This window comes from Entelurus aequoreus, linkage group LG04 (assembly GCF_033978785.1).
Source record: "Entelurus aequoreus isolate RoL-2023_Sb linkage group LG04, RoL_Eaeq_v1.1, whole genome shotgun sequence".
NCBI classification, from domain to species: Eukaryota; Metazoa; Chordata; class Actinopteri; order Syngnathiformes; family Syngnathidae; genus Entelurus; species Entelurus aequoreus.
The window spans coordinates 57,717,549-57,727,955 of record NC_084734.1 but is presented as its reverse complement, the minus strand read 5'-3'; the positions used below and the strand labels follow the sequence as shown (position 1 = coordinate 57,727,955).

Here is a 10,407-nt window from a genome sequence, read left to right as displayed (position 1 = left end):
ACAGTCGCACACGCACACACACACACACACGCATGCATAGAAACACCAATCAGTGTGTTCCCAGATGCAGCCCACACCTATCAGTTTATGGTTTGCGTAAAGGCTAACTTTTTTTAGGGCCCGCACGGCCCATTGTCAAAGGAATCCCAACGGGAGTCCTTTTGCAATGGGACGAAAGGACCTATTGAAATTGTAAGGTTTTATTATTCTTTATTATTATTATTTTCCTTTGTAATCTCTGCCTACTGAGCCTATGGTGCTGTTAAGTTATCATGGCTCAATTTGCCTTATTTTTTTTTAATTGTAATGTATTATTATTGTTTTAGTTGCTTAAGAGATATTCCTGGCTATGAATTTGCTCATTGCTATTTTTATGTTTTTCTGCATTATTTGTTGCCGTCGTCATTAAACAAACAGGTTACTCATCAGTTACTCAGTACTTGAGTAGTTTTTTCACAACATGCTTTTTTGGGATTTTGGCACCAGCCACTCTAGTAGATCTGACTAATCTGAGTCTAAAACTAGATCTGACCAATCTAAGTCTATGAGCATGAACTAATGAAGCCTCCTCGGATGAGAGGCGTAACGTCTTTTAGGACAAAACAAACAGTCCAGTTGCGATCAATTGAATGCCCTGAGATTACAATGACCTGGATGAATGAGAAAATGTATAGACATGAAAATAAAAGGTAAATACTTTACATGAATAATACAGTACTTTATAAACCTACTTGCTTGTGTTACATCGTATTGTATTGTCTTTACACTACTGTAACTAAAAGTTTGGTTTTCTTTTTAAAAGGCATGTTAACAGTTAAAACTGTGATGTTTTTGGGGGGGTTGTCAAGCACCAATTAAGTTGATTTCAATTCATTTCAATGGGCGGCGCTGTTTCGCAATACTAATATAGTTTTTCAAGATAAAAGTGTCATGTTTGCGCATGGTTGAGCTTGTCGTGAGAAGTAAGAGACAGCAGGCAATGTACAGGTAAAAATGTAACTTAAAGATCGAAATACAAAAGATAGCTGAGTTGCAGACCACAGATAAATAACTAAAACTTGCAGTTGGCAGAACAACATGCAAGCAGCATGAACGCTAAAGGAGGTATAAAAAAAACGCCCCACTCACAGCGTGCACGCAAGTAAGCGATTCAAAACAATGCACCATCCTCGTCTGAGGAGCAAGACTGGCAAATAAACCCTTCTGATTAGCGATCAGAGGAAGGGGGGGGGGGGGTTGTTGACAACGAAACAGAAGCTGGTATGTGGCTCAGCTCTCAACACAGAAAGCAGCAACCTAGGAAAGAGAAAACAGGAAAAACCCAAGGATATAATACGTTTGTATTTAAAGTCGAACCTTAATATTTAAAGTCGAACCTGTGATGGCAGGTCATGACAACAAGCTCCATCATAGAACTCGTATCTCCAGGTGTAACTGTATATTATATGTTTGAATTGCTCGACAACACAGAAACTAACACAGATGAACGATTGGCATCATTAAATCTCCGTAAAATATTTTACTTACTGATGCACAAGTAATTCCAACATTGTCTTTCAAATCGTGTGCCATCCATTGGGGTAAGAAAATGATGTACTTCACTTTTTTTTTTACTTTATACTCTCTGTGAGTCAGAAGGAAATGTGGTCAACAAGATAGTTTGAAAAGTTCCCTTGCAAGACGCTGAATCTTTTAATTCTTGAGAAAAATTGTGCTGAACTTGGCTTTTGTTTGGTTTGCTGTCATTATTTTTACTAGCCATCCATCCATCCATCCATTTTCTACCGCGTGTCCCTTTTGGGGTCACGGAGGGGGCTGGAGCCTATCTCAGCTGCATTCGGACGGAAGGCAAGTAGACCCTGGACAAGTCGCCACCTCATCACAGGGCCATTTTTACTAGCCATCTATTTAAATTATTACTTACATACTATTATTGTTCTAGTGGTATTCATTGGAATAAATCTAAATGTGGTGCCGTCTCATGTATGCTGCTATGACAACTAAATTAATTGATTTCTTGAGTTGAACATTTTTTATGATATCTAGCTTGTATATTCACCACTGAACCTTTAAAATAAGGTGTAGCCAATGTTAAATGAATGGTAGTTATTGAATTGTTTGTCCGCCAAGTCAAATCCGGATGATCCTCTAGGTCACATGGTTACAACCCAGCAATAGAGTTGTTCGGCCTTATGTGATTGATAAACAATCACACTGCAAGCTATTGGGTCTTTGGGCTGCTTGATAGCAAAACAACTCATCATTGGCCATTTTTACTGTGGATTGATGTGATCTCTTATTCACCAACACTTCTAATTTATATTACCAGTTTTTCTTTCACCTGTACAAAACAATCCATAGTATTCCGCTAGTTTTATTTTATCTAATTATCTGCACATTTCCTCAAGCAACATTGATGTATAATTCTTTGTTGCTGCCAGCATATGCCAAGCTGGTCATAGCTCCTTGTGTTGCACAACAATTAGCCCAGAGATAGCTCGCATCCCAAAAAACGTGTGACATGGGGCGCTTGTATCTTGAGGTACCCCTCTAAATATTATGATTAATTTAATATGTCAAATCCACAATAAAACTTGGTCAGTAGTATTAGGGTTTAGCATTGAGCATCAATGGGAACCAGGCTTAACATTCCAATTTTAACGGTAACCGTCCACATTTTTAAACATTGATATTTGTATGCTCAGTCTGCCGATTGGAAGAATTAGCTGTCACAGAGGCCGCTAGCAGCTAACTGTATCTTTGTATATCGCCTGGAGCTGCTGCTTAAGTTAATAATCCTCTCCATTGCGGAAAATAAACTATATTTCTTACAAACATTATTATCACTGGAGGACTGGCTTGAAACAACAGAATAAATAAATGCTTATACAACCCAGCTGTAAAATGCATATAAGTTTATACTTCCTATACTTGTGTAGCTGGGTATGTACAAATATAATATATAATGCAACATAAATAATCACAGTGAGTCCTGTTACCCAGCACACTATTGTTTTTGGCACTTAAATTGAGTGTAACTGAAACATGTCATTACTTTTATGGTGCCAACTTTACTGTGGTAACAGAGTAACCCACTGACATATATACTCACTTTAGCGAAGTTGAATGCCACTAGTTGCAGGTGGCTAGCCTGTCTATCCACTTATTCTGTCAAGCTCCAATACCGCGCTAGTCGCCAGAACTGTGATGCTGACAGATTGTCTCGATGTCCAAATTTGCCTTATCCAGATGACAGTCAGTCTCTGGAAGAGCAAGATCTCATTCTTTAGTTCTTGGAACAGAGAGTTTCTGAGCCTGGAGCAGAGGAGATCTCATCTGACATTGTCAATGTCATCTGTGAGAACTCTTTAGTGCAAGACTATCCTGATTTCACTTCACCTCCCGTTGCTCTTGCAGAATCCCTTTCCATACAGGTCAATGGTATTCCTGAGAGTTATTGTTATTGTTATTCTGCTGAATAAGTTGGAGATGAGAAATGGGGTCCTGTATCTGAGAAGACTAGGGGATAGAGCGGTCACTTTACAGCTGGTCTTTCCCCTGGAACTACAACCAATGGTTCTCAACAGTCTTTGTGATGACATGGGCCATATGGGGATAGAGCGAAATTTAGATCTAGTCTGACAACGGTTCTTCTGGCCAAGAATGTCCACTGCCATTGAAGAAAAGATCCGCACTTGTGATCGATGTGTACGGCGAAAGGCTGCATCAGAAAACGCTGCTTTGTTAGTCAATATCAAAACAACTCTACCCTTGGAATTACTATGTATGGACTTTTTATCACTTGAACCTGATAGACATTTTAGTTCCTACTGACCATTTAACAAAGTTTACTATTGCCATTCCCACTCCTAACCAGAAGGCAAAAACTGTGGCCAGATGCCTGTGGATTGATTGTATTGTGAATTTTGGCATTGCAGAACTGCACACAAACCAAGGTCCTGACTTTGAGTCAAAATTGATTCAAGAACTATGCAAGGTGCTAGAATGAGGAAAATACACACTACCCCATACCATCCAAGAGGTAACCCAGTTGAGCGATCCAATCAAACCATGTTGGGCATGTTAGTGCCAGACAACAAAAGACAAAATGGCGAGAGTATGTGACGCCACCCGTGCATGCCTGCAACTGCACTTGCAATTAAGTTTATAGATTCACACCACACAAACTTCTTTAGCTTTTCAACTACTAGTTCGTAAAAAAATGTCACATTACCATTCCCAATATGTTCAAGATCTACGGTCATGTTTAGAAGAAAGCTACCAGCTTGACAACCGGAACGCCCTCAAATCAGCTGATAGGAACAAGGCCTGATTTGATTGTTTTATAACACACCATCTACACTCAAAGTTGGCGACAGGATACTTGTTCAGAATGTCATGATGTGAGAAAAACACAAATTGTCGGACAGATGGGAACCTGATTTACATGTGGTTGTTAAATGTGAAGGAGATATGTTTGTATACTGTCAAACCAGAGACGAAAGATGGGCCAGAGATATACCCCTTCCTTGTGGGTTTCTTCCAGGTAACCCTGGCAAAGCAAGTTCATCTCCTGCAGCTGTTCGACAGCTTCATACCCGTAGCCAGGCCTCTCAGGAACCCACTGTTACTTACTTTCTTGAAGAGGCGGAGGATGTTCCATGCACGATCTTGCCAAGTCCCATCAAGGTTCCAGTTAACCGACCTGGTTTTAAAGCAGTATCCGGCATTCCATCTGAAATATTACCTTCCCCTACTTCCAACTGTGAATTAACATCCAGCCATAGCAGTTCTTTCGCCAAGCTCCAGTGTTACTGGTAACATTAGGGCTAGATCAACTCCTGTTACTATGCATCATCCTGAGGCTGAGACATCATAACCCTCTGCACAAGACTCTGACATGGGCTGTCAAGGAATTTCAGGTGCTAAAGAAAAAACTAGGAAGTTCTACATTTGCTGAAAAGAGGCTGGAAGAGGAGATGACTAATGAAAGACCACAAGATATAGAGCACCTTGGTCAGTTACCTCCAATCTGATTCATCTACAGAGTTTACTAGTCCTAATATTGTCATAACCCCTGATTTAGTTGAAAATGTAACTTTACGACGTTCTGGTCGTGAGAGGCGTCTACCAAATTGTTTCCAATATTTTGGCTTGGGAAATCCCTTAATTTAAGTAGTGCAGACGTTGTTACATAGCCTTTCTGATGTGTGCACCAATGCTTTACAAAGGGCCACTAATGGGGACACTTCTTTCTATGCCGATTACACCCTAGTTAGCATGCCACGAGACGTGCATGAACAAAAGTGGGCGAGGGTGTAACCCATTCATAAAATCTATATAAGTTTATATTTTCTATATTTGTGTAGCTGGGTATATACAAATATAATACATAATACCATATAAATAATCTCTATACTTTGTTGATAATATAATATAAATAATCTGTATTTGTAATATGTTGATATAGCTTCTGTTGGCCTGCCGTTTCCACGAGACTACGTACTTCCCATGTGATCCTGCAGAGGTAATCTTACGGTAGTTAAATAGAGCTGCAAACAGCTGTCGTAGTGTGGGAAACTTAACCAGAGATGCTGCAGGTAAAGAGATCAATTTATTCAAATACTACGCTTGTATTAGTGCTTCGTTTTAAATGTTGTGGTCCTTAACTCTATAGATGCCCCAACATGCGGCTGAAGTTCACCATTGGTGTGCGTAATTGAACTTAAAGGAATCGGTAAGTCTCATACTGTTCAGTTATGCTAACTGCTGCTAAGTGGCTAATGCTTTGGTAATGATGCCTGTCCATATTATATGTATATGCCTTGACGATGTGTAACTGTTGCAGTAGTGTATAAATGCTACTAATTACGTGTAAGTTAACATTATACTGTAGTAGAATTTCTGACCTTTGACCTATAGTTCATGTCTGTCAAGAATGTATGCTCATTTTGATTTCTCTTCTATTCTGTGGGACAAAAGTGAATTTTAAGTCATGCCAACCTGTCTACAGAATGTGTTGACTGTCTAAAGGATTCGAGTTGTTATGGAACAGATAGGGAAAACAAAAAGACATTGATGTACTAACAAGAGAGATAAGAAAGGGTTAGAGTCAAACGAAGAGAGTGTTTTGGTAGCCATTATTCCATGCTGTCGGGCGCGCCCGGGGGAAAACTTTCTGTGTGCTCGACAACTCAACCCAACCATTGTACCATTTGATTATGAGTAAAATAAAACTCTTGTGTTAAATCTACTTTGGTTCTCATTGACAACCTGGACTTTCCACTACACAAATTGGCGTCACGAACAGGATAAGTTCAGATAATGGGAAAGAGTTTGTGGACAAAACTGTAAAGTGTATGCTGCAAAAATTGGGGATTAAACAGCGGTTTGGACGTGTGTACAATCCACAGGGACAGAGTGTGGTTGAGAGAGTGAATGGTGTCCTAAAAAACAAGTTGCTTAAAATCTGCATGGGCACAGGGTTAAACTGGGTATATGCATTGCCACTAGCGCTTATGGCTTACAGAAGTAGTGCACACAGGGACCTAAAAATCACACCGCATGAGGCATTAACTGGCCGGCCGATGCCATCACCTGTGCACAAAACCACCAAGGGTCCCTCACTTGATGTATTGACGAATGACATGAAATCTTATGTGAAACAAATGACTAACATACACAGGAGTATCTCTGCACGTTTCATTTCCCTACAGGCAGAGGTAGAACGAGAGGACGGTCCGCTGTCGGTGAGACCAGGAGACCTGGTATACGTGAAAGTATTCAGGAGGAAGTGGAACATCCCTCGGCGAGAAGGACCATACGAGGTTGCGAGAGCTACGCCCACAGCAGCGCAGGTAAAAGGCTCTCCCACGTGGTATCATTTAAACCACTGCGTAAAAGCTCCAGAGGGCATCCTTGCAGAGGAAAAGAGGGAAAGTGATGATGTCCAGGGAGAAGATGCCCTGGAAGGGGGGGATGATCCTCTTTTGCCTCCTAGTTCTGGATATGGTGGTCACGACACCGATACAGCAGAGTTCCCAGTTATTCACTTCCCCTGAGGATGCAAGCAGCAAGGCCAGAGAGAAGATAGGGATAGCGACTAGACCAGGGGAAAATGGTTGGTATAAGTGGGTTCAATATGCTGGTCAGGTTAATGGTAAAACGGACTGCTACATATGTACCAAGGCCAAAGTTGAAGGTTTTTTTGTGACAAAAACGATTTATAGCTGGAAGAGGTGTGCTGAAGAGGCTGCCAGACAGAGAGGGAGGGTCCTACCATTGTGCAACGCAGAGTGTTTGCTGTTAATAGGGACGCCCAGATATAGGTATTATGGAAGACACAAAGGAAACGGTACATCAAAAACAAACTAGTGTAAGGAGACAGACGAAAGAATAAGCATGGCTAGCGCTGAAATGGGTATGCCAAGGGGGATGCCTCTGATAGCTGTAGGGTTGTTTGAATGTTTGGAAAAAACTGGAAATGTGCATGTGGGAAGAGTGGAAGATGCGAGATGCAACTTTTTGTGGAGAGTCGATGGAAATTGTACTAAGCCAATCTTCAGAGGGGCTACTCAAGTCAAGGGGGCCTCAATAGAACCAATCGTTGTGCCTTTTTGTCCTTATCATGAGCAGACGTTGGCTCTGGCTGATCATTATTGGTGGTGTGGGGAACAACAACTGTTTTCTGTTCTTTCTGTAGGTTGGGCAGGGAGATGTGCCAGGGTACAGATAGTGCAGGAAGTAGTGATACTGCCTGCAGATAGTGGTAACAGCAGCACTGGAAACAGGGTGAAGAGACAATATGCTCCAGATGATAGGGTGTACTTAGATGCAATAGGTCAGCCTAGAGGTATTCCAGATAAGTACAAGGCCAGACATGAGATTAGATCAGGATTTGAGTCTATTTTGCCATGGATGACTGCAAATAAAAACACGGAACGGATCAATTACATGTATTATAATCAGCAGCGTTTCATTAATTACACTGAGGATGCATTAAGTTCCCTAGGTGAGCAAGTGAGTGCAAACAGTGCGGTGGCATGGCAGAACAGACAAGCGCTGGACTGGTTGTTGGCTGAGAAAGGTGGAGTTTGTGCACTCATTGGTGAGTATTGCTGCACATATATTCCAAGGCACACAGCTCCAGAGGGGGCATTTACCAAGGCTATGAGGAAGCTCAGGACTCTCAGGTCAGAGGTGAAGGAAAATGCAGGAAAAGATATTGCTCCAAGTTGGTCGAGTTGGTTTGAGAATTTGATGGGAGGATGGAGACAAGGTTTAGTAAGGCTAGGAGTGGCAGCCCTTGGTTGTATTATGATGATGGGATTTCTACTCTGTTGTTGTGGTCCAGTATTGAAGTCATTGTTAGTCAGGAGAGTAGAGAGGAAGATGGTTGTTTTTACTAATGAACCACGCAGGATCCCAGACATGTACCCGATGCCGGACGGGGAGGATTCTGAAGAGGAGAGAGACCACCTGTCCAGTGATGACGAGAACGACTAAGGTTTTTTCCAGAAAGAAAAGTGCTAAAAATAATAATACCTTGGATTAATTAAACAATTTGGGTCTAATGTAAATTATAAAGGTTGGCTGTTAAAATTATGGTCTGTCTTTGAATTAAATGGTTCTGTGCATTGTCCTATTATATAAAGTCTAAATTAAATAATTCACTAGGTGTAAAAATATCAAATGACTATTGAAAAAGCAAACATTGACCTCAAACATGACCTGTCCTCCGCCTCTGTTCTTGCTGCACTTGGCTATCAGCTGCCTTTTCTTTTTCTTGGATGTTTCTGAAACTACTACTACTACCACTACTACTACTATTACTATTACCACGACTAACACTGTCCCTGTTTCGGGGACAGAGGGGGGAGGTGAGTTTGGATAGTGTCAAGGTTGAGCCTAACCTCAAAGGAGGATGCAAATTCAGTAATTAAATGATTTGTGAATGATTTAATATCTCGACATGGTTACCCCAAAAAGATTAGGTCAAACAACGGCACCCATTTTTAAGAAAATAGGTTATCAACCTCAGTCACAAGGCAAGGTTGAAAGGAGAAACCAGAGAATCAAAACAAACTGGCTAAAATCCATGCACAGACCAAAATGAACTTGACTGACATGTAATGTTAAGGATCATTTGAATGTCCCTGAACAAAACTGTGTTTACGCTTTTGAATTTGTCACCAAATGAACTGTATACAGACTAGCCCTTCCCAGGACCAGCAGCTTCCTAGGAAGGCGGAAAGACCATGAGACCAAAATGGTTATATTTGCAAAATGTAGAATTTGTGTGCCAGTTCCTCTGTGCAGATTTGAGGATGAAAGCAGCCACCCCAGATTCCCTTGCACTCGCTAAGAGGGGCACGGTCAAAGCCAATCCAAGACCAACACCCGATACCGGACTGGGAGGACCCCAAGGAGAGAAAACACCTAGCCAGCAACGATGCGTCCATCGGGACTCCAGCAGCTGTGGAAAGGAGGTGTCGGGAGTGCCGAAGCGGCGAGGAGGCTTTGAAGCAAGCCGAGGGCCCAAAGCCCCAACGCCCCATACTTTGCCCCAGCCTTCACCAAAGCCCCCATGACCCCAAACTCTATCTCAGCTTTCCCCAATTTCGGCCAGCACGCACCGGCCACTGAACAGTCTGCCCAATGCAGTGGTTCTCAAATGGGGGTACACGTACCCCTGGGGGTACTTGAAAGTATGCCAAGGGGTACGTGAGATTTTTTTTAAATATTCTAAAAATAGCAACAATTCAAAAGTCCTTTATAAATATATTTATTGAATAATACTTCAACAAAATATGAATGTAAGTTCATAAACAGAACATCAAATCAAGTAGACTATTCCATTCATTACAATGCAATATTCATTGTTGACAGCTAGATTTTTTTGTGGACATGTTCCATAAATATTGATGTTAAAAATGTCTATTTTTGTGAAGAAATGTTTAGACTTAAGTTCATGAATCCAGATGGATCTTTATTACAATCCCCAAAGAGGGCACTTTAAGTTGATGATTACTTCTATGTGTAGAAATCTTTATTTATAATTGAATCACTTGTTTATTTTTCAACATGTTTTTAGTTATTTTTATATCTTTTTTTGCAAATAGTTCAAGAAAGACCACTACAAATGAGCAATAGTTTGCACTGTTATACAATGTAATAAATCAGAAACTGATGACATAGTGCTGTATTTGACTTCTTATCTCATTTTTTCAACCAAAAATGCTTTGCTCTGATTAGGGGGTACTTGAATTAAAAACATTTTCACAGGGGGTACATCACTGAAAAAAGGTTGAGAACCACTGGCCCAATGGACTGAGCCACACCCCAAAGAGAGACAGACTGTTTGAGTGGATCTCCTTCTCCACCAAGGCAGGCCACCAACTGTTAGTC

General features: G+C 41.1%; 1 protein-coding gene across 1 annotated transcript; it reads left to right on the top strand.

Annotated features, from left to right (window-relative positions):
• Positions 1–6,152: 6,152 nt before the first annotated feature.
• Positions 6,153–9,823, top strand: LOC133647926 (uncharacterized). Its single transcript, XM_062043683.1, has 2 exons — positions 6,153–6,857; positions 9,306–9,823. The coding sequence occupies exons 1-2, from the start codon at positions 6,360–6,362 to the stop codon at positions 9,588–9,590; spliced, it is 783 nt and encodes a 260-aa protein (XP_061899667.1). The 5' UTR covers positions 6,153–6,359; the 3' UTR covers positions 9,591–9,823.
• The last annotated feature ends 584 nt before the right edge of the window (positions 9,824–10,407 follow it).